Source organism: Phyllosticta capitalensis, assembly GCF_038381095.1.
Source record: "Phyllosticta capitalensis strain CBS 128856 chromosome Unknown BKA78scaffold_4, whole genome shotgun sequence".
In the NCBI taxonomy this organism is placed as follows: domain Eukaryota; kingdom Fungi; phylum Ascomycota; class Dothideomycetes; order Botryosphaeriales; family Phyllostictaceae; genus Phyllosticta; species Phyllosticta capitalensis.
In genome coordinates, this window is record NW_027117442.1 from 2,992,983 (window position 1) to 3,015,633 (window position 22,651).

The 22,651-nt window shown below is 57.1% G+C and overlaps 7 protein-coding genes across 7 annotated transcripts; 3 read left to right on the plus strand and 4 right to left on the minus strand.

The window, feature by feature from the left end:
• Positions 1-2,070: 2,070 nt before the first annotated feature.
• On the minus strand, positions 2,071-3,438 carry BKA78DRAFT_235295 (SH3 domain-containing protein; the record flags this gene model as incomplete). Its single annotated transcript, XM_066883837.1, has 1 exon — positions 2,071-3,438. A coding segment is annotated over one exon (1,368 nt), but the record flags the coding sequence as incomplete, so codon positions are not given.
• Positions 3,439-4,590: 1,152 nt separating this feature from the next.
• Positions 4,591-6,337, plus strand: BKA78DRAFT_127645 (protein SSU72). Its single transcript, XM_066882540.1, has 2 exons — positions 4,591-5,055; positions 5,281-6,337. The coding sequence occupies exons 1-2, from the start codon at positions 4,853-4,855 to the stop codon at positions 5,936-5,938; spliced, it is 861 nt and encodes a 286-aa protein (XP_066746021.1). The 5' UTR covers positions 4,591-4,852; the 3' UTR covers positions 5,939-6,337.
• A 1,415-nt stretch (positions 6,338-7,752) lies between these two features.
• On the minus strand, positions 7,753-9,192 carry BKA78DRAFT_127690 (uncharacterized protein). The gene has a single exon (XM_066882541.1). It carries the CDS (start codon positions 8,901-8,903, stop codon positions 7,881-7,883), a length of 1,023 nt encoding a protein of 340 aa, XP_066746022.1. The 5' UTR covers positions 8,904-9,192; the 3' UTR covers positions 7,753-7,880.
• Positions 8,922-10,560, minus strand: BKA78DRAFT_249314 (uncharacterized protein; the record flags this gene model as incomplete). The annotated part of the gene is made up of 3 exons (XM_066884463.1): positions 8,922-9,438; positions 9,486-10,450; positions 10,495-10,560. Coding segments are annotated over 3 exons (1,548 nt in total), but the record flags the coding sequence as incomplete, so codon positions are not given.
• Positions 10,561-12,435: 1,875 nt separating this feature from the next.
• Positions 12,436-18,544, plus strand: BKA78DRAFT_352409 (uncharacterized protein; the record flags this gene model as incomplete). Its single annotated transcript, XM_066891346.1, has 5 exons — positions 12,436-15,866; positions 16,545-17,039; positions 17,153-17,366; positions 17,414-18,310; positions 18,467-18,544. The coding sequence occupies 5 exons, from the start codon at positions 12,436-12,438 to the stop codon at positions 18,542-18,544; spliced, it is 5,115 nt and encodes a 1,704-aa protein (XP_066746024.1).
• BKA78DRAFT_127723 (uncharacterized protein) lies at positions 18,397-19,669 on the plus strand. The gene has a single exon (XM_066882542.1). It carries the CDS (start codon positions 18,564-18,566, stop codon positions 19,275-19,277), a length of 714 nt encoding a protein of 237 aa, XP_066746025.1. The 5' UTR covers positions 18,397-18,563; the 3' UTR covers positions 19,278-19,669.
• A 1,442-nt stretch (positions 19,670-21,111) lies between these two features.
• Positions 21,112-21,612, minus strand: BKA78DRAFT_352410 (uncharacterized protein; the record flags this gene model as incomplete). The annotated part of the gene is made up of 2 exons (XM_066891347.1): positions 21,112-21,253; positions 21,392-21,612. 2 exons carry the CDS (start codon positions 21,610-21,612, stop codon positions 21,112-21,114), a joined length of 363 nt encoding a protein of 120 aa, XP_066746026.1.
• Between the last annotated feature and the right edge of the window lie 1,039 nt (positions 21,613-22,651).

Consider the following 22,651-nt stretch of genomic DNA (forward strand, 5'->3'; position numbering starts at 1 on the left):
GACAAGCAGAAGCAGAAGCAGAAGCAGCAAGCAACAAATCGTCAACATACGGCGCCGCCATGGTGTTCATATACTGTCAACACGGGCCCAGACATGCATCGACCGTTCAAGGAGCCTCAGCCAGCACCTACACTTGGAAATCAATACCCGAATGTCACAAATCCGTCCGTCGCCCCGTTCAGCCGTCGCAAACAAACAACCTCCTGGTGAATTCCAGACGCGCCTCCGGTCTTGCATGGTTGAAGAAGGAGGAGGAGCCACGTCAGGGGTCACCGTGTTTCGAAAGTCGGTCCCTCGTTTGCAACGCTCGCTTATGCTCGATGGGGCCATGTCGTCCGAGGCGACATCAAGCCAAGAAGGCGGCTCCTCTCGTGTAGGAAGGTCGAGTGTCGTTTATCCTAACTTGACTTGCCGGCCGTTGGATCGGGAAGGTAGGTAGGTGGAAGATGGGTGTGTGGCAGGGCCATTGTAAGTGGAGGAAATCGTTGCAGAGGATAAGGGAAAATGGTTGCAGTGTGATGGATGTGTGTGATAGGTGGGAGTTCCACCGTCAGGTCCCACGTCTATGTCCGTCCGTCGGTTCGTCGGTTGCGGTGGTTCGGGCCGTTGCGCGCTCACTGCTGCTGCACAACACCACCACCTTTGGCTCCCTAACCTAGGTAAACCCAACTTTTGCCAGAAAGCCAGTACCTAGTCTGCCGTAGACGCAGCGTAAACCAGTAATATTTGTACTAGAATATCAGTCAGTAAAGCACACGCAAGCAAAAACCCGCAACGAGGCACAAACCTACTACCATGCCGACCTACCTCGCATTCACTGGATTCGGTTGTTTAGTAGAAGCACTGTAGGGAGATTACGCAGGGAGCAAAGCAGCAAAACCAAGCACCTACCTGCGGCACGGCGTCCACCACCTCACCGTCCACCACCACCGCCTGGTCCCGTCTGACCTGAGTTGCCCTGTCAGGCTGTCCTGCCACACTGCCTACCCTGAGCACGCACGTACCTTCTTCACCCCATCTTGTTGTCGGCTGTCGGCTGTCGGCTGTCGCCTGTTCGCTTGCTCGCTCGCATCCGAGCGAAGGCCCATCAAACCGTCCATCTTTAGACCGCAGGCAGGCGCGCGAGAAACGACGGTGAAGCGCCAGGGCGGCAAAGATCGGAGGACAAAGGCTGCCGGGTGTTGACTTGTTTGGGTGGAGGGGACGACGACCGACCGACGTTTGTTGCGACTCGAGATGAGGCGAGGCGAGCTTGATGTGCCTAGGAACGGGAGGGAGCACGCGGCCACCACGCAGCTATTTTTACTCCTCTCCTCTTCTGCTCTTCAGCCGTCGCTCACTCGCTCTATAAGAAATGAGAAAAGACACGCGTGTCTGCATCAAACAGACGGTCGTCGGTAGGTAGGAAGCAGCACGCAGCAAGTCAAGCTCCAGTCTACATGGTCCCTTCGACGTCTCCACAGTCTGTCTGGTCTGCATTTCGAGTTCCTACCATGTCGTACCTACAGCTACAACAACAACAACAGCAGCACACGCTCACGCCTCATTCCGCTCCAGCTAGCTCATCAGCAGCAGTCGACTCCCAACTCGGGTGATTCAAAAAACACGGTGGAATGCACGCTGCTCCACGGTGCCACCAGAAACGAATGGGAAGGGGGATCATCAAGACCAGTGTTCAACGACGACGCATTTGAGATGTGGCCAAAAGAGAATCAAAAGAACCACTGGCAAACACACAGGGGGTAGTTACTCCGACTGATGCAATCAAGGTTCGACAATCGCGCGCGAAAAAAAAAGGGCGTTATAGAGGAGAAGGAAGAAAACGTACACGACATGCCCTAACCAAAAGCGAAGAGGAAAATTTCCTTCTTGGACATGACAATAATCTCTGGGTATCACCAACCATCATCGACCTTCGCCAGCGCCGGCTTCTCCTTTAGCATGATGGCCATTTTCCTCCACCTCCACCTTCACCGCTACCGCCGGCGCTCTTTGCTCCGCCGCCGCCGCCTCCTCCTTCTTTGGGCTCTGCGTCGACGCCTTGCTGCCGCGGCGCGGAAAGGAGCCATCGCCGACGGGCGTCGTGACCTGGCTGCCGAGGAGGTGCTGCGGGAAGCGCTCGAGGTCCTTGGAGCTGGTCGAAAAGGTGCTGACGACGGGCGTGTAGAACTCGCTGTTGCTGGCCGAGTGCCCGCTGGTCCCGCTGAGGCCGCTCGTCGCGCGTTTGTGGTTGTTTTGTGTGGGCGTGAGGGCCTCGCTGTTGTTGTTACTGCCGCTGCCTTGCAGGCCGGGGCTCGCCAAGCTGGTGGTCGTGGTAGTGGTGGTTGTTGTTGTTGCGGGAGTTGCTGCTGCTGCTGTCGTGTCGGTTGCTTCGTTGGTCTCGTCGTCATAGGATGATGCCTCCTGGGCGATTTCGTTGCCATTCATCAAGCCGTTCCATCCGCCCTCAATGTCGCGGAGTAACCGTACGTATTCTTCGGGCACGAGTCCAGACTCGCCTGTGCGCGGATCCTGAGCCACGAGCCAGCCCTGTCCGTGGCGATAGCTCACGAGGATTATTTGGCCCTCGGTCAGCGGCAGCTCGTTGTCGTTTTCGCGCTCAAAGTCGAACAGAGCCACGGCCTTACCGTGCATCTCCTCGTCTGGCGAGGCAATGGTGAATTGGTAGTCGCGTGAAAATCTGCTCTCCTCGTTGTGGCCGCCCTGGGACGATGCGTCCGACATGTCGTCTTCCGAGTACAAGAGGCCGTCCTGGTCCGAATACTTTCGGCGCGGCAGGCCTTCGGAGGCGCGCCGGGCGAGGTTCCTCTCCTCTTCGCCTGCTGGATATGTGATGAATTCGCCGCCGGGGCCATTGGCCTCGTCCAGGTCGCTAACGTAGTACGTCTGGCTGCCGTCGCCGTTGGTGCCAGTGTAGGATCCCCGCCTCGGGCCGGCGTCGCGCTCGGTCGAGCGGCCTCGAGTGTCGTACTCGCCAGCGCTCGACTTGTGCTTTTTGTGTCTTGCGCTAGTGACAACCGGGCTGTGCAAGTCTTCGTCCTCGCTCCACGGCGGCCCGTCGCCAAAGGAGCTGGAGGGTAATTGTTCGCCGGCGCTCTCCCATGGGCCGGCTCCCCAGTAGACTCGAGAGCCGTCCCACGAGAGAGGCGGATCGGAAAGCCGCCTGCTTTGCGACTCGCTGACGGGGGTGGAAATCTCCGAGTGCTGCTCCGGTAGCGGACCGTAAAACAGAGGGCTGTAGGGAGGGTAGGCAAAGTCACGGACGAGGGTGTAGCTGAGGCTGGAGTGAAATACCGGGTAGGCTGTCGACGTTGGCCGGGAGCGATGGGCGGCGGAGGTCTGGGAAAAGGTCGAGAGGCGGTTTTTGGCGTAGGAGCTTGCGCGCGCACTGTTGGAGGGGCGCGAGCCGGGTGACGTGACGAGCGGGGGAAGCGTGGAGGGCGAGGTGGCCGCGGGCGGGGAGTGAGGTGAGTCCTTTGACGCGGACTCGGACTTTTGGTCGAGCGCAACGGCCGCCATGGTGTTGGGTGGGCTCCCGCAGAGCTGTGCCGTGTGCGCACCAATGTGGGAGGGTCTCGTGGTTGAGCACCCGGCCGTCGCGAATGTTGCGGGTACAAATGCGCCGGGCCGCACAGTATGCGACGAACGTCCAAGCTGCAATGAAGCCTTGGGCAGTCGAGCCGGCAGCGACGGGGCGCTACAAGTTGGGCAGAAGGGTGGCAGTGAGGTGGTGATTGGGAGCGTCGCGACTCGGGTCGGGTGTTGTTGTGCGGCGGTTGGTCAGGTCGGCCAATGTCGTGGGGCCGGCGGTCGGCAGGCTCTGGAGTTTGTGGGGAGAGATGGGCGCCAGAGGAGGTGGAAAAGAAGCTTTGTTGGTGTTGGCCGTGGTGGAGAGGACTCTTGGTTGCGCGGGTGGGCTGGCGGGAAGCGCTGACAAGGGTCAAGACGGAGCGAGGGTCAGCTGCGAGGGCGAGCGCCCTGGGGATTTTGCGGATGTCGAGTCCCAAACGGCGGCAAGGGGAGGAGAGGGAGAGAGGATGAGGAGTGGGAGCGAGTGAGGTGGTGGTGGTGGTGGACTGCAAGTGGATGAGTTGAGGCCGTGATGGAGAGAATCGAGGGTTTGTGTTCGCCGTGATGGCTAAGAATAGATGATGGGCCGTTTCAGATGGGCCGAGACGAAGACAACAAAAACAACCACCACTGTCGACCTCTACGACCCTTTTAAAAATTCGATTACAACACACAGCGAACAATGATAATGACATGTACCATTTTCACAGCCACCCGCACTCATCGTCAGCCTTTTCCATTGCCATCGACAGCCTCAGCCAGGCCACACGGCCGAGGTCGACAGTGACAGCACCCGAGGCCCGGCCGGTCGCAGAGTGCATCGTGACGGAGCAGGAGCCCAAGTCAGGACGTCAAAATGTCTCCTGGCGCTTCTTGAAACAAATACAAAAAAGAATTGGATTCCTCAGGCATTCCTGTCTGCATCGTCACGCCAAGCCCACGTGACCCCGCCAGACGCTCGGACCTCCACTGCGCGTCCACTTCAGGTTTCCATCCTTCTCCATCCTCTCTTTACTCCTCCACACCTCACCCACCACCAAGGTATGTCCAATTCTCCCTCCTTCCCAATCCCCTAATGATGTTACCCTTATTGGAGCTGTCCTATCAACTTTGAGGAGACAACTATACCGTATACGCAAATTTCTGATCCACCTCCTTCACCCGTTCTTCTTTCCATCCATTTGCTTCATCATGCCAACAAAATCACAGATAAACTCCACCGCGTCACCTCATCCAACTCTTCTCTCCACACCCCCATCTTCTTCTCCACGCGAATACCATCATGTCCGCCGACCCCAGATTACGCGCAAAAGCCGCCGTCCCCGTCCCGCCGCCGCCTCCCCCAGAAGACACCTCCGAGAAGCTGCAGACAGGCTTGGATGGCGCAAATGACGCACCACCACCTGCCCAGGGAGACAAGAATGAAAGTAACGGCGGCGGCTATAAGCTCAAATTCTGCACAGTCTGCGCAAGCAATAACAACAGGTAAGTTGGTATGATGTGATCTGACAATGGTTCTATTTTTTTCTTCGCGTTCCGGCTTCTGTTCTACGGCGCAATGCCTTTTGACCCGCGTACTTTATGCCATGATGTAAAATATACAACAATGAAATCAACCAATGGCCCTGCTCTCTCTACTTCATGTCGTCCGTGTCCCGTCCATGTCCACGCGCCACTTCCCATGCCCACTGACACGCCCCCGACTCACAGATCCATGGAAGCGCACCTCCAACTCTCGTCGGCGCAATACCCCGTCATATCCTTCGGCACGGGCTCGCTGGTGCGGCTGCCTGGCCCCAGCATCAGCCAACCCAACGTCTACGCCTTCAACACCACCACATACGACGCCATGTACCGCGAGCTCGAGTCCAAGGACGCACGCCTGTACCGCGCCAACGGCATCCTCAACATGCTGGACCGCAACCGCCACACGAAGCGGTATCCGGAGCGCTGGCAGGACTGGCGGGTGGGGGCGCCGCGCATGCAGCACGCAGCGGACAAGGGCGCCGCGGGCGTCGAGGGCGGCACCGTCGACGTCGTCATCACGTGCGAGGAGCGCTGCTGGGACGCCGTCGTCGACGACCTGCTGTCGCGCGGCTCGCCGCTCAACCGGCCCGTCCACGTCTTCAACGTCGACATCAAGGACAACCACGAGGAGGCCCTGGTCGGCGGCAAGGCCATTCTCGATCTGGCCACGCGGCTGAATGATGCCGCCAACGAGGAGAGGGCCCTCAAGGGCCCGCAGGGCTGGGAGAGTGGTGCGGGCCCCGCCCGCGTCGGCTTTGACGAGCGCGTCCCCGATATCCTGGGCGAGTGGCAGGAGCGGTGGCCTGGGTTGCCGGCGCTGTGGACGTTGGCGTGGTTTTAGAAGCGATGGGGGGAAAGCAAGCGCGGGAAGGCCGCTGATACCAGCCAGGCACAGAAGTAAATGAGGAGCAGATGGATCCGGCGTGAGGGGGGAGGGAAGCAGACTCTTGCTCTCAAAGAGGACCGGCAGGCAGGGCAGGGCAGATACGAAATGAATCGGAACAGAGATACGACTGCACATGACATGATGGCATCTCTCTCGCTGTGGTCGCTTTAACACATCTCTCCTTCTCTCTCTCTCACCAGACCTACCCTCTCCTCGCCATCTTCATCCAACCCCAGTCTTCCAACACGCAACCTGCGCTACATCATCACAATCGGCACCAAACAAACCAAACAAACGAACCCAATCAATCGCAGAAACAAGCCGTTAAAAAGCGGAACCTACCTACCTCCTCGTGCATCCCCTCTCTCTCCTTCCCTCTACGTATCCACCGTGGCATGCGTAGCCAGTCACAACGCAAAGATTAAATCTGTCTACGCGTATGCCGTAAGAGAATGATGGTAGGTGTGGGTATGTATAAACAGCCGGGGTTGATGGCGCACTGGTGGAGAGAGGAGGGGGGAGAGGGGGGGAGGAGAGAAGAGAAGAAAGCCATTATCTTCTTGATGGAAACATTAGTCACGACATAATGAATCTACAAGACAACTAACCGTAAGCTCCTTCATTCTTCCTTCTCCCTCCCGTGTGCCGCCAAAGAAACGAATCATCAGTCCGTCCCCTCGCATCGGCCCTAGTCCTAGTCCTGGTCCTAGAGCCGCAGCAGAATAAACAAACACATAGTTCAAAAAGAGGAGGGCAAGGGGAGGAGGCTTCGGGCTTAGATTTGAAATGCTGGAGTGCACTTGACTGGTGCTGTGATGCTTAATGTTGGTTGCTTGATGTCCTGTTCTATGTGCTGTACCTACCTGGTACCAACTATAATGATGATGATCATGATGGATGAATACACGATGATGCGCTTGATGTGTGTGTGTGTGTGTGTGTGTGTGTGTGTGGTCTGTGAGGCTTGATGGAGGAGGAAAATATATCACATGCGACATGGCCGTCCGTTCTTTTTGCCTCTGGTTGCACAACTAAATCATCGACCAGCCAGTCCTCTATCTCAGTTCTGCCTAGCACCACATCACGTCCGTGTGTGCAGGCTTGCAAAGTGGCTGATGGCCCATCTTTAGCGTCAGGTTAGACTTGGGGGTTTGGTATGGGGGCAGGATAGAGGGTCTCTTGGCTGCGTATGTGTGCATTGGAATTGGATATTAATGTTGTGTATTAGGTTGGCAGGTACGGCTATAGAATACAGAATACAGAGTACAAGTAGAGTACAACTAATGATATCCAACAGCAGCATCGTCGTCATCGTCGACAGTCTCAGCAACATGGACCAGGGCAGCAGGGAAAGTAGAGTAAAGCTTTTTTAGCCTGTCGTTCCTGTCTGATTAAGCGGCCGCCGCCCGATGCAAAAATTGAGAGAAAAGAACTGCGCCTTTGATGGGGATGGTGTGCCCTCTTCCCTACTCTGCCCACGCCCATCCATGCCATCTTTGCTGTCTTGCGTAGCCAGCTCAAACACACGCACGCAGGACAGGCTCCTTGTTCAGCCCGAAGAGCAATGGCAATGACAGTAGCAGTAGTAGACTTGCAATTGCCTGCTTTTCTTTTCTCCTGGCACCCAGTGTTCCCACTCATTCACTCGTTCGTCGACAGACAGACACTGACCAAGTGTTCGCGTCAAATGAGCGCTCCCGACGCCTACGGGCGCACCCACGGAAGCAAGACTGAGAGTGAGAAAAAGTAATGCCATTCGTGCTTCTTCTGTGGGACACAAGACATGGTGAGCGCCGTCTGTGAGCCCTGAGATGATGAGATGAGATCAGTTTTGACGTCGGCTTCGACTCTGCCCCTGCCCAGCTTTTGCAGTGGAAGACTGAAGACTACAGTCTGTCTAGTACTGATGCGGGTGCTGGGGATGCGGATGCTGGTGATGCTGATGCTGCGTCGCAGCCTGCGCCGCACCGGGCTGGTGATGATGATGGTTCGGCGGCTGCACATTCGTCGCTTCAACACCTGGAGCAGCACCTGGAGCCGCGGGAGCAGCAGCACCAGGAGCATTCGTAGCCCCCGGCGCAGCAGGAGCAGGAGCACCAAAGCCGAAATCCGCGCCCAACCCGCTGGTGCTGAACGCGCCGCCGAACACGCCGCCAAAGAGCCCCGACCAGTCGACACCCAGCGCCATGCCCGAGAGGTCGAGCTCGCCAAAACTGCCGCCGCCGGCTCCTGACATGTCCCATCCGCCGTATGCGCCGCCCAGGGGTTGCTGCTGGTGGTGATGTTGGTGATGCTGGTGTTGCTGGGCGGCGGCGGCGGCGGCTGCGGCTGCTGCGGCCGCCGCGTCGTATGCGTAGGCCCCCGTGCTTCCTCCGCCTGGTTGCTGTGATTGAGGCTGGTGTTGGATGGGAGGTGCTTGCGCGTGCTGCGCGACTTCGGAGAGCAGGTGGAGAGGCGTCTGCGTCTGGGCTTGGGCTTGGGCTGCTGCGGCTGGGCCCTGTGCAGTCAGACCGCCGCCAGCGTTGTTGTTGGTGCTTTGGAAAGTTCCAGTAGTGCCATTGTGGCGCGCCGCCGCATCGTGGAGGTTGGTCGTGGAATTCGAAGGGATGGTTGTGGGAGCCCCTGCGTCTCCCACCGCCGCTGCTGCTGCCATGGTTTCCGGCCGCTTTTCAGCCTTGAAGTGCCGAAACCGCGCCTGCATGCCCGTGAGAATGCGAGGGAACTTGACGTGCGGGCCTTGCGGGTCGAGCTCCTCGGTCGCCTGGAAGCGGCGCATGAGCTGGCCAAAGTAGTCTTCGAGGCGGAGGGACTGCGGGTCCACGACGCTGCCTAGCTCGCTTCCGCGAGCGGTGGCTTCTATCCACATTTTGGCTAGGCAGACGAGAGCGTAGAGCGAACGGACGGCTGTTGTTGTTAGCATATGAAGGGCAAGGGGGGATCATGACTTACAATGCATCAACGGCAAGATGTAAAAGTCCTCAAACGAGAGGGACAGGAAGTTTTCCAGGATGCCATGGCAGGCCAAAATGCACTCCTGCAGGCACCTAACACGAACCGGATCCGAAGCCGTCGGGCCATCCTTCTCAACATTCTGCTCCTCATTCTGGTTGTGCGACATGGCGACCTCGTGCATATAAAGACTGACGACATTCTCGTAGTACTTGACCATGGCGGGATCGATGTGAGCCGGACGCTGCTGGCGCAGGCGGTCCAGCCGTTCTTCGTAGTTCCGCAGCGCGATTTCGTTGAACTTGTCCGAGAGGTTGGCGCTTTCGGCGGGGTCGTCCATGGCGAATTGGGAGGACACTTCTTCGGCGATGGCGGCCAGTTTGAGGCGGTGGCAGAGGATCTTGTCGGATGGCAGCGCGTCTGGGGATGTTTCGAGCTCCGTGATGCACTCGTCCATGTACTGGTTCCATCGAAGCCACATGGGACGTCGGAGAACCATGGCGATGCTATTCAAAAGTCAGCACGGCAAAGAGACACGAAGAATTGCCCTTACTTGGTGCCAATGTAGTAGCACATGACATATGCCCTGCGAGCTTCCGGTCCTCCAGCGTTTGGGAGCGACCGTCGAAAAGCTGCCAATCCCAGCTTCGCCTGAGCGTTGCCCGCTCGTTTTCCGAGACCCAGCTCCAACACCATGGTGATGGCAATGCTGGTCAGCATGTAGAATGCATGGCTCTCAAAGACCGCAGGAGGCCGGTACCACAGCACGCAAATGATGAGGGCCTGTATGATTTCCAGACTCTTCTCCTGCCGGCGCCAGACGAGCTCCGCGAAGAATGTTTGCAGCAAGTCGGCCAGGTGCCGCTGCGTCTCGACGGGGACGGGTGGGTCGATGCCATATGACGCAGAGCTCAATATGGATAGCAGGAGCAATGGTTTCTCTTCTCGGAGCTTCGCGGCGGTCGTATCGAGGGGGAGAGGAACGGCGGGAAAGGCAGGAGACATCTTGTGGACGTAGCGATGGACTATGCGCTCCACCGTGTCTGCAGACAGGCAGCGATCGATTTCGAAGTTGATGTACGCAGGGTCGGCTTGCGATGCGCGAGCTTCGGCATCATGCGGCGTCGCAAGCAAGTCTTTGCGCATTTCGTGCGAACCCTGTTCAGTGTAAGCCAAGTCTCGCGCACATGGCAGGCAACCCACATGGACGTCTGTATGCTCGCTGATCCGGCGCCGCTTCTCTGGACGCGCCAGTGACTCGAGATAGTCTCCCGGGTAGTGGTGCTCTGGCATCGCGGCAGCCGGGCCAGGTGTGACAAATGGCGGCATTGGCGCATCTCCAAGACGAGCTGTAAGCTCATTGACCTTTTTCTCCAGCTCCGCTACACGAGTATCTGCCTTTTTTGTTCGCTTCTTGGCGGGCGCGGTGGTGACGCAAGTCTTCTTCGACTTGAGGCAGCGGCGGCAAGGGTAGATTTCGGAGATGAGGCCATTTTCTTCTTGAGGATCGCAGCGCACCTACGAGAATTAGTGAGGGTTTTGTAAGTGGTGGGAGGTGGTACTTTTAGAGAGCGACAGTGGTCGCAAGCTCTCAGTCGCTTGCCATCTGGACCAAGCTTTGTTTGGCCGCTGGAGACGTTAGCAAGAGCAGAAACACACGGTGGGCCAAGTAATGGTCAACTCTGGAGCAAGGTGCTCGAAGACTCCCGGCTACGCTTTGACTCGGTCGTCGGCGAGCTGACCTCATCCAAATCGCCAAGTCCAAATATGTGCGTACAGGGAGCATTCGAGCACCCCGGCCCTGCCTTGGAGTTGACCATTCTTTGGCGGCCCACTGTGTACAGGGAGGTATCGTGCGCGTACCTGTGGCCATCAGGCTTAATAGCACCGCCGGCGGAAGCAGAGCTCGCTGTGGAGGCTCTTCTGTCGTGGCCCTGGGCAGCTGTCGCGATAGCTTGTAAGGCGGCCTCGGTGTCTGCGGTCGGATGCGCAGTGTCCTGGGGATGATAGGCTGGATAATAGCTGGGGTTGGTCCGGGCAAAGAATTGATCGTGTAGACGCGAAGCAATGTCTTGCTCTGGGCGTTCTTGTTGAGAGTATAAGGCCGGGTCGACGACTGGAGGGGGATTTTGACCTTGAGCTGACGACATGACTGCGGAAGTGATGAGGCGTCGGTCGGTCAGTCGGTGTTGTGGTAGTCCGTCACCGACGACAAATGCGCCTGTGGCCTGCCCTGTTGAGTCGTCTTGGAGTGGCTGAAATCACCGAGCCACTAGACCCTGCGCCACAGGACCCTCCGCAGAAGATGGAATGTCAAGAGCGGAACGGGCTGCTCGAGCACAGGTACTCCCTGTAGGTGTATTTTCAGACTTGGGTATTTGGTGATTCGCATTCGAATGCTCTCTAGATGGCCCGAATTTGGGATATCAAATCTTGGCGTTAATGTTTTTTCCGCTCCTTCTATTTTCTCTCGACCCTAATCCACCACCAACAAGAGATGGAGAAGTCTGACACGCCCTGTTTTGTTCCACACGCTCTTCTAACCATGGTCGCGTCATTCTCGTTTACTCCCAAGCATGACTTCTCCCTACTCTGTAGATACCGAAATAGCAGCTCGCACCGCTCACTCTGCGGCCGGAATAATTGACCTCGCGAGCTTCCTCATGGCGCCAACTCAGTGTTCCAAAGCTCTGGCCAAGCACCGAACGACTTGGACTCAAGAACCGGAAGGAAGCAGGCCAATAAATTGTAAAATAACGTCACATTCTTCGCGGTGGACCCGAGCTACATCATGGACGTTATCGCGGTGCATGTGTAGTCGTGGTCGAGGGTCATGTCGTGGGGATGAAAATAGCAGCGTGTGCACTGCCCTTGGACGCTAGACAGGGATCAGCGACATGATGCCACCACCAGCCGTCATGTCTCTCAGCTTTCGCTCCTAACAACCAACTCTACTCGACTGCCCACATCCGACCTCTCTCTCTCTCCTCGAGCGACTTTACATCTACAACTCTCCCTACGTCTCTCGCTACCCGCCGTGGTCCTCCTGTCTGTCTACGATACATCCCGAGTCGCCCGTCTGTCGCTCTGCGCGGGTGCTACAAGCTACCACAATTCGGTCCCGCCGGATTCCAAGCACCGCCCTCGAAACCCCTACCGTACGCGCGCGCCCTGACACGGCCCCTGAAGATAGTCGTACTCCTAGGCGCGGGACTACTCCTACGAGTTACAACGTTGCCGTCAACCGTCAACCGTCTTCGCAATCGGCGTTTGGCCCAGCAGGCATCTTCGCTGTGAGGGTCTACGGAGGTTCGACTGATCGGCGCACCCCGCCAGGGCGTACAGGCCGCTGACGTCCAAAGCTGGTGGCCCTGACGAGGACGACCGGAGCGACAAACTCTTGGATGGAACGCGTCCTACCCACTCCTCCCACCACTCCCCATGCCTCGTCGCAAAGCAATGAAGACTTTCTAGTCTCGACCTCGGTCGCTCCTCGCCCTCCAATGCCAAGCACCTCCGTGCCGGCTCTGCCCTCGCGGCAACCACCCTCGCCCCGTCCTCGCGCCCGCCGGAAGATGCGTCGTCCACCTCTAGGCTACGGCACTTTTATGCTAACGCTCCTCCTCCTCCTTTCCTCTGTCAATGCCGCCTTCATCGTCTTCGACAACTGTCTAGATCCCGCCATTGTCAATTCAAATCCAAAGCAACTGCAATTTACCCCTTACTTCTTCAGCGCGCGCTTCAACACCACCTCTTCAGACCACAACCTTAACATAACCATCTACGGCAACGTTTCGGGCCAGGCGACTGAGGGTACGCTTCCGTCGGTGGACAATACCTCGTACTGGAACAATCCCAATGACACGTTTGGCAAGATTGTGGATCTGAGCGAGTCCAACAACAAGCTTACCACGTTGTTCGCCAAGTCGCAGGTTTTGTCGTATACTCCCTTTGATGACGCTTCACGGTTTTGCGAGGCCACTGTCAATACATCATGTCCTATAGGACCGTCTTTTTACAAGAATCGGAGCAATCCCTACGACCTCTCGGCTTTCACCGTCGCCCATAATTTTTATAGCACTTACGCGTTTTCGACCTTGGCGACCACAATCAGGGTCCAATCTGGAGATGCCGGCGCGCCAGACCTGGCCTGCGTTTCGGCCAACATCACGCCTGATTTGGGGAGCACCATTGCAAACGCTCTTTGCTTCATCCCGGCAGCCATCCTCATCTTCGTCGCCGCCGCAACCGTCTTTGCTGCCATGTACAGTCCTTGGGGATCGTCGGACCCGTTTCGCTGGACGAGCAACTATGGAAGAGACGAAGATTTGCTGAGGCTGGTGACTCCCGGCTTCGGCGACTGCTTGGCATACATCCAATTCATCGTACTTGCCGGCAGCCTGAATCTGGCATACCCAGGCTTCTACCAGCCCGTTGTGAGCCAGGCAAGCTGGTCCAGTCTGCTCTTCAACGAGAGCTTTGTCAGCGATGGCACCGGGAGCTACCGCAGCCTTGTGGATGGACTGTACGTCGTGAATGGAACCTATGGACTCTCGCGACTTGGGGAGATTGTCGGTATGCGCATGGACCGCGACATTTGGGCCACCATGGCAGTGTGGTATCTTGGCCTCACGGCTGCAGCTGTGCTTCTCTGCCAGGGATGGTTTTTGCTGCGATGGTTGAAGCGTTTTCTGACCAACACCCAAGAGGAGGATCTGCGGAGTAAAAATGCGCCCTTTTCGACCGGAATCATTGTGCGCATGACCTTCAACTACTTTTTGCTTCCGATTGTGGCCTTGTCCTTTTTCCAGCTGGTTGTTGCGACCACGTCTTCGGCGTCTGTTGTTGCCATGGCCGTCGTCCTTTTATTCGCCGTCATTGGCTTTGCCGCCTGGATTTTCCGCCTCATCTTCACGACCAAACCCCGCGCCTACCTATTTGACGACCTCCCCACGGTGCTCATGTACGGCCCGCTCTACAATACCTACTCCGACGACGCGGCTCCGTTTGCGTTTATACCCGTCTTGCTATCTTTCGTCCGCGGAGTTGCCATTGGTGCGATTCAGCCCTCTGGCATTGCGCAGCTCATTATTTTGGCCATTTGCGAAGTCATTTACATTCTGACGCTGCACGCGTTCCGGCCATTTCAAGCACCCACGTCCATGAACGCATACCACACCTTCTTCTCGATTATCCGCCTGGTAACGACGCTTTTGATGGTCGCCTTTGTTCCTAATCTGGGAGTTTCGGAATCTTCAAAAGGATGGCTGGGCTACGTTATTTTGCTTTTGCACGCCATTGTTTTGATCTTTGGGTTCTTGCTGAACGCGGTCCAGACGATTATTGAAGTAGGAGCAAGATTGGCCGGAGCTGGAGATGCAAGAGGAGGGCTCACCAAAGTGTTTGGAAAGCGGCAACTGTCTAGACGTCACCGAAAGCAGCGCAGCAGCCTCAATAGCAATGCGGCCATGCTGGCTGGAGAGGAGGGCAAGTCTGTGATTGTCGGCAGTCGGGCAAGTCGGTCACGAAGCTTGTCGGCAAGCTCAACGGTGCTGCTCAGCCGCGCTGGCGTCGATGGACGGATCAGCGGCGTCTTTGATCGATTCAGTCAAGGAGGAGAAGTCAGCCTTGGAAAGGCCAGCCCAGAACTCGGAGCGTCTGGTGGCATGGCCACTCCGCACTCGTTCCTACCCAGTGGAAGCGCTTCGACTGCAACTGGATCTCGACGCGTAACCTTGGCCGGCGCTCCAATGGTTCTGGGCTCGTCCGATCCTTATTACCGCCCTCCCAGGCCGCGAAAGGAGCAAAATCCGGCTGCCTACACTCCTGGAGCTCGCAGCCGTGCTTCGTGGGGAAGCGGAGACTGGTCGAATAGGTTGCAAGAGAATGGAGAGAGCGTCGATGTTGGAGAGGGGCCGTCGCTCGCACAGACTGGCGGCAGCCTCACACCTGCATATCTTCGCAATCTCAGAGACGACTCGGATCCAAACATCAATGAGACGCGGAGGCCAAGAACCGACTACGCAGTAAGAGAATCGGACTTTTACTACGGGGTGACGCGCGGACCGCCGCTCGCAGAAGGCGTCCCGACTCGAAAGCTCAAGACTGGTCCGGCGGATCCCATGGGACCTGTGGCTTCGGCAGGAAGTTGGTTCAAGGGACTGTTTGGAGGCAAGAGAAAGGACAAGGGCAAGGGCTTTGAAGTGGTGCGGAGCACGCGCGCCCCTCACATGATGGCACTGGAGGAAGACGATGAGACTGGACATGAGCCTTATCGCGACAATCCCGACACGACGGCCGGCGCGAACCGCGGCTCAACATCGTCAAGCAGCTCCTCGAGCATCAATTCCAGCCGTTCGGGGGCAAGAGGGCGCGACAGCGCTGAGCGTGAAAATCTGATTGGAAACGAGAGCGATCCTTTCGACTTGGACGATCCACGCGCGTCAGCCTTTGCGCCGACACTTGGACCCATCGAGACGGCTGGAGGGATCGAGCTGCCTACTCGAATGACATCAAAGGCCAGCTCAAACATGTCGGTACATACAGCGCCAGAGATTCCGCGAAAGAGCTCCAAGCGTCAATCCTCGTACGGCGAGAATCAGTTGTCGGAAATTGCTCAAGGTCAAGTAACCGACTACCTCCGCCCATCAACAGCAGAGCGTGTGCCCAGCTTGCCTTTTGGGTCATCGGAACCCTCGCCATCGCCTGAGCGGTCGGCAGCTTCGAGCATCGGCGGCAGGGAGGCGTACAGCGAAGCAAGCGAGGGCGGGTCAACAGCGCGCCAGGGAGCGTTGAGCGGCGAAGGCGAACGGCCGCTAAGTACAGGCTACGTACACCAGCACAAGGCGTCTGATAGCATTCAACCAGGGATGTACAATGCCGGGACGCACCTCGAGAGCCAGGCAGAGTTTGTCCAAGACTCGACCACTCGACGGTGAGGACGATGGGGGAGATTTTTCCTTCTCTGTAATTTCATTCAAGAAAGTAGACTTTTGGGGAATCTCTTGTTCACTCAGGGGTACAAATCGGAAAAGGATGCAATGGGTAGTTTTGTAATAGGAAAAGGAAATGGAAAGGGAATCAAGACCAAAATATTCATGGATGCCAAGTACTAGTGCTGCAGGGGTGGTGCCTGAGGTTTGGACTGTGCTGCACGGCGATAAGGCGCGCTTACGGCTGCGGCCAAGGGCGGCACCGTCGTCATTGCTGCACTGCACCTCCACGGCTCTCACCTCTTCAATTCACCACTAGACTTATTCCCTTGCCTGGCAATCCGCGACACCACAAACCCAACTCATCATCGACACGCTACTCTCTGCTCCTCATCATATCGACTCGCTCTCCGCTCCTGAACTCCATTGCCACCTGAACGCTCCGGCATCCGCTCGCCCTGACCACCGAATCTCACCTCCGCGTATACTGTAATGACCACGGCATTCGCTGCTGGATAATTTCAACATCTTATCGCCAGTCCACCTCTCCGCCTCGCTCATTACACGCACACCCGCACCGCTCCTCTGGCTCCGCAGCCTCCGCGCTCGACCGAGTTTATGGATACCTCGCCTTGTACAGATTCAGCTCCCCAAACAGCAGTTGACCCCGCTCGTCTCAGCTCTCCAAGCGACGTTCCCGTAATCCCTGGCCCCTCGGACACTGGTCGACCCCGCGAGACGTCGACTTCAACCTACCGCAGCGCGCCGTCGGACGCGTCTCGCGGCGGCGAGACATGGATGGACTTTTTGCGCGGGAATGACGGGGAGCCGTCAGCAACTCCAAATGCCGAGGCCGACGCAACCAGGCTGGCGGACAGAAAGAGGCGCTTGAACGTGGCGGAACCGTCAGGTAGACGGGGCGGATATCGGTCGTCGTCGAGCCAAGGAGTGGCAGAGCCGCCTGTGCCGGGGTCGTCGTCATCCCACGCGATAGATCTCACAGCGAGCAGTCCGGAACGACCTGCTCCACCGTCCAGGACGTCGCAGTCGCAAGACGATCGCGGCCGGAGGGAGAGTGATATCATGATTCCTACGTGGCAGCCGGACTCGGACGTCTCCAATTGCCCGGTGTGCGATGCGCAGTTTACCTTTTGGTATCGAAAGCATCACTGCAGGTACGTGCTTTTTGTAGTTATAGATTGCTTCAAACAAAATCTCCTGCGCCTCCTGCAACGGCCCGCCCTGTGCAATGTTTCTCAGCAGCACCGCTCACCATTGGTCAATACAGAAAATGCGGCCGCGTCGTTTGCGCCGGCTGCTCGCCCCATCGCATCACGATACCTCGCCAGTACATTGTGAGGGCGCCCGAGGAAATCAAAATGGCGCAGCAGGGTGGGAACTTCATCGACCTCACGGCAGACAGTGGCACTGATCAGCCTTCAGCTTCGCAAGCCTACAATCCCGCCCTCGGAGGAGGCGAGGAGGTGCGCGTTTGCAATCCTGTAATCACCCTCTTCCAACCGTTGTCGATGCATCTAACAGCTTGCAGTGCGTTCCCGACCCAAACTTTAACCCTCCACCCCAAGACATACAATCACGCTTCCCCGACTTCTTCTCCGCCGGCTTCAACGATTCCTCTGCCCCGCTACAGTACACGCCACTCTCGCCCGGCGGTCGCTCCAGAAACTTTACTTTTGACAGCCAGGGCTTTTCGAGACTAGGCACCGCCATGTCAGGCCACCGCCCTTCCTTGAGCGACGTCAGTTCGCGCCATGCTCGCAGCGACGACAGCTCCTCTCGCCGACGCGGCGTGGGCTTCGGCCAGCCCAGCGGCAGCAGCAGCTACGAAGCCGGCCGCTCGCCCTACTCGTACCCACACAACCCATCCTCGTTGCCGTTTTTCCAGCACCTGCGCGGCGGCCGTTCTACCGCCGGAACCTCGTCATCAAACACCGCACGCTACCGCTTTCCCGGTCCTACGTCTTCGTCGTCGCCGCTCCCTCCAGTGCCGCCGCCGCCCCCCGCCCCCCGCCGCGTCGTCCCCGAGGAAGACGAATGCCCCATCTGCCACGACGAGCTCCCGCCCAAGGGCCCCGACGGCAGCACCGCGCAGCGCGAAGCCCACGTCAAAGACTGCATCGCGGCCAACTTTGCCGGCCGGCCGAGCACCAGCACGCCCAACCCCACCGGCACCGCCACCCCCGGCTCAACCACCTCGGCACATCCCTCGCCCGCGGGCACGCCGCCCGTAGGAGGAGGAGGGGCACTGGCGGAGTCGTCGGCGCGCGGCCGCCGCAGAGCTACCCACGGCATGCTGCGCTACCGCGCGAGTGAGAAGGACTGTGTTGATGAGCGCGGCGAGCCGCAGGAGTGCATCATTTGCTTTGAGGAGTTTGCGGTGGGCGATGAGATGGGCCGGTTGGAGTGTTTTTGCAAGTTTCATCGGGTGAGTCGAATATTGATATCCCGGGAGAGAGGAGGATGATACCGGGGGGAGGGGGTTGTAGGGGATTTGATGGGGGAGGGGAGGGGATGAAGGGGAGGTTTCGCCAGGGCTTTGGAGAATTGCGGACTTTGGCTGACGTTTTTTGTGACTCCGCAGGCTTGCATCCGCTCGTGGTGGGATACCAAGGGCGACGGCAGTTGTCCGACGCATCAGGGCAGCGTGACGTTGGGGTGAGGCTTCAGGCTGTCACGTCATGTGCTTTGCTTCCGACATCCAACTTCCGACATCCAACTTCCAACATCCGACAATTGTGTTTGGCCAGCAAAGTCGCTGTGGGACTGGCGGACGGACTTCTTGTGCGCTGTCGTCGTTGTCGTCCTTGCAAGGTGCCATGGCTTCCATTGCTGGGATAGAGAGAAAGACTGGTATCGATGGGTGGGAGGGTCGGGGAAGGGCAGACGGGGTTGTCCTGCCGACCTACACACATCATGTCAGCGTCAGCGTACTCAGGTACATTGCCCATGGCTGTATTTGTATGTGTCTACCCACCCACCTCCCCACCCACGCACCCGTCGTGCTGCTGCTGCCGCCGCCGCCGCCGCCACCATGGTGTTGCTCTGTTGCTGTGCTGCCACTCTGCTGCTGCCACTTTTCTCGAATGTGGGGTGGCCATGGGATCAAGACAGTAGTCGTCGAGAAAGCCTGGCTTGCTACAACGCCCAGTAAACCCTTGTTCTGTTCCTTTCTGTTGCACGGCATGCACCGCACCGCAAATGAGCATGTCGCTTCTTCCCCCTCCCCTTGTCTGCTCTGGTTGGGGTTTTCTCTACTCTGCTTTTATCTTTTCGGTTTGGTTTCGCTCATTCATTCATTCATTCATTCACTCCACGGCGCACATTCATTCCCTCGGCGCATAGGATCAGGATTAGGTAAGATACGGCTACGGATATGGGTGGCCAAGGTGTAGGGTGGGTGGGGCGGCGTCTGCTTCTTTTGGTCCATTTAGTTCGTCTAGCTTCGCCATATAGAATGGTCTGCAATGGGGTTAGGATGGGATGGGATGGGATGCGGATTAGGCGCTGCTGCTAGTGCTGGTGTTTTTTTAGGTCTGAAATATAGATGTACATGCACACACACACACACTCTCTCTCTCTCTCTCTCTTTACCCTCACCACGCTGCCCTGCCCATCAGTCTTTCAGGATCTTGGACAATCAGAGGAAGGAGGAGGAGGAGGAGAAGGAGGAGGAGCAGTAGTGGCCGTAGCAGTGAATTAGTAGTAAATTAACCCAAGGCATCATCATGGCTGGATAGGAGTATGGACGAAGTACAACCACAGTGAAGTGCAATGCAATACAAGCAATGATGAAATTGAAAGATTTTGTAGATAGACGCGTGGCTGGCTATGTGTGTGTTTCTTTTACTGGTTCCGTTTAGTTTGGTTTGCCTTTGCTTCCTTCGCTGGGCACAAGTACTAGGAGGAAGAGTAGTGATTATACGGCGGACGGCCTACGTAATATAAATGTAGCGCTCGTGTAATTTTGGTGGTGATGGGAGCCGGGAGCCTCGGTGACTTGACTGGATATGTTTATACATAGATGAGGAAGAGGGAGGAATGGAAGGGAAACTAAAGACGACCTAGTGTATATGCTGTAGTAGAGAGAAGGCACAACATGAAGCCAGGCACTCAGGGGCAGGGTTTGAACCGACTTTTGAATTGACTGTTAAATTTCCAATTGACTTTTGGATTGAATTGATTGCGAGAAGAGAAGTAAAGGGGGTATTATGTAGCCTGCATATACCTGTACGATAGAAGGCAGTATAAAAAGGCCATGGACAACGAAGCGACTCGTCTCTAGTGGTGAGCAATCAAGTACGCAAGCCAGCAACTTGGCAAGCCAGCAAGTACGCGCAGAATAAAAAAGGACCCATCACAACAGCCTTAGCCCTCCTCAGGCCTCCTCAGGCCTATCCGTTGCTCGGGCCATCCAAGTCAAGAAACCTGTACCTGTAGAAAAGAAAAGAGAAGGAGGGAAAGAAAAAACTCAAGGCAAGCCGTAACGCCTCGAGCCGGGGTGGAAAGCAACTGAAAAGAAGAGAAGAGAAATCGAAGCGGGCGTCTGGTTTGGTCTGATCGATTTGTCGCATCCATCCGTTTGAGACCTAGACGAGGGACGAGTGATGTGAGAGGACGAGGCCGGCGGAGGTGCAGACTGCTGTGCTGCTGCTGCTGCTGCTCTTGCCTCTTCTGCTTTCCGCTGCAAGCTCCATCGTCTCGTCTCGTCTCGTCTCGTCTCGTCTCAAATCAATCCCGTCAGTCCAAGCCATCCCATCCATCTCCCATCATCTCCCCTTCCAACTCCTCGATTGCTTGGATGGTGACGGTACGGTGGTGTGCATGCATGCTGTCGGTCGATGATACAAGGAAGTGTCCGTCCGGCGCGGTCGAAGAGTTGGAAATGAATGCCGGGTTTGGATGGTGAGTGGTTGGTCGGTTGATTGATAGTGCTGTGTTGTGTTGCGGTGTAGTCGTAAAGCAAGGTCGGTGGCGCGGAGGAGATGCAGGCGGGTTTGATGGCGAAGTTGAATGTCGAGCGGGAAAAGGCGTTGGGCGGTCGTGGAATGGATGCATGTCGGTCCAAGCAGCGGGGTTGTGATGGAAGATGATGCCAGGTAGGAGGATGGGAGGACGCAGAAAGTAGAACCACGCAGGCCAGCCGCCATGATTGCCTACCGTCCGTCCATCCAGCATCCTCCCAAATCTCTCCTCTCCACCTCTTCAACCTCGCCCCACCTCACCTCCCTACTTAATAAACCCGCGACTCCTCAAAACGAGCAAAACAGCCACGACGGCCCCAATCAAACCCGCAAACAGAAACCAGAACAGCCAGCAGATGAGCGTGCGGCGCGCCTTTTTGGCTTGTTGGCGTTCGAGCCAGGAGGGACTGCGTGCGGTGGGAGGAGTTAGCATTGCGCCGTGAAGCAATTGGAAAATGAGAGTGTGAAGGTAGACAGGTAAGAAGGTGGTGGTGAGGCAGCTCAACAGCCAAGAGGCCGCCGCTTAGGTAGATAGATATACTCACGTCCTCTCGACCTTGGCCCTTCTTCCCCTGCCAGTAAAAACGCCCTTGCTTTTCTTTGCGTCCCCATTTCCACCCTTCTCCACATCCCCGCTCTCCGTGTCTGCCGTTGAGGATGCTGACGCCGCCGCTGCCTGCGCGGCTGCTGCTGCTGCTTCTTCGGCTTCGCTCGCGTGCACCGCCGCGCTGAAGCGCTTCCAGAAGTAGGGGTCGCGGATGGCCATTTCGTTGTATGGTGTGTGGTGGAGCAGTGGTGAGTTGTGGGTGCGTGTGGTGATTAAGTGGGTGTGGGATGGAGAGGGTGAGGTTTAAGAGGATGAGGAAGAGGTTTAAGAAGTGGAAAACGCGTCGATCAACGCGTCGACGTTGAGACGAAGGGAGCGCAGAGCGTGGATTGAGGGCCAGCCAGAATGGGAGAGAAGAAAGAGTAGGAAAATCTACTGTTCTGCAAGTCCAGTCCGCCGGCGGACGTGATGCGTATGTAACGTTGTTGGACGATGAATGACGACCAACTTCTCTGATGCTTTGCTCAACGGCTTCCTGCTCTTTCAAAGTCCAAAGGAAAGACAAAAAAGATTAAAAAAAAAGTTCCGCGCGCGCCCTGGACCACACTTGATAAGCAGCAGCAGGAGGTGGTGAGGAGTGGTCGGCCTAAAGCGGTAGCGAGATCGGCGCCGGGATATCGCTCGTCTATCTGAGGGCGCCGCGGGTGGAGACTGCTGCACTGGCGATGCGATGCGACAAGGAGGAGTGCGTGGGAGGAGAAATTTATGCGCGCGCGTTGGATTTTGGAGTCGTCTTGTGGGTGAGAGCGAGGGAGGGTGGAGATGGGACTGGGTAATGTAGTGTTGCAGTGAGGAAAGAAAAGGATTGCTGAATGGCTGGATTGGACGAAGGATTGGCAGATTGACGTTGAGCGTTTGTCCGGTTACAGAGAATATGTAATGACGGGACTCGAGGCAGGCTGGCAATGAACGTGGCGCGCGCGTGGATTGGATTGGATTGGATTGAAACGAGGGACTGAAGCGGATGCGGGCCGCAGCGGCGGGAGGACCAGCGTTGGAAGCGGAAGGGACGGTATGTACGGTAGCCAGGAGAAGAATTCGACGTCGAATTGACGAGAGCGAAAGAGTGGCGCGTCGGTCCGTCAGGGCGACTTGATGGTGAAATGCGTCTTGACGAGGAACGGAAAAAGTGGAATGGAGCAGACTCGACGGGAGACGGCAGGAACAAGACGAAAACAATTCTCGAAATGGCATTCTC

What these genes read in the sequence shown, in the direction of transcription:
- BKA78DRAFT_127645 (XM_066882540.1), top strand. Translation starts at nt 4,853, where the DNA reads ATGTCCGCCGACCCCAGATTACGCGCAAAAGCCGCCGTCCCCGTCCCG. An exon ending in TGCGCAAGCAATAACAACAG is followed by an intron (nt 5,056 to 5,280) that starts GTAAGTTGGTAT and finishes CCCGACTCACAG; the next exon opens with ATCCATGGAAGCGCACCTCC.
- BKA78DRAFT_127690 (XM_066882541.1), bottom strand. Translation starts at nt 8,903, where the DNA reads ATGCTAACAACAACAGCCGTCCGTTCGCTCTACGCTCTCGTCTGCCTA.
- BKA78DRAFT_127723 (XM_066882542.1), top strand. Translation starts at nt 18,564, where the DNA reads ATGTGCTTTGCTTCCGACATCCAACTTCCGACATCCAACTTCCAACAT.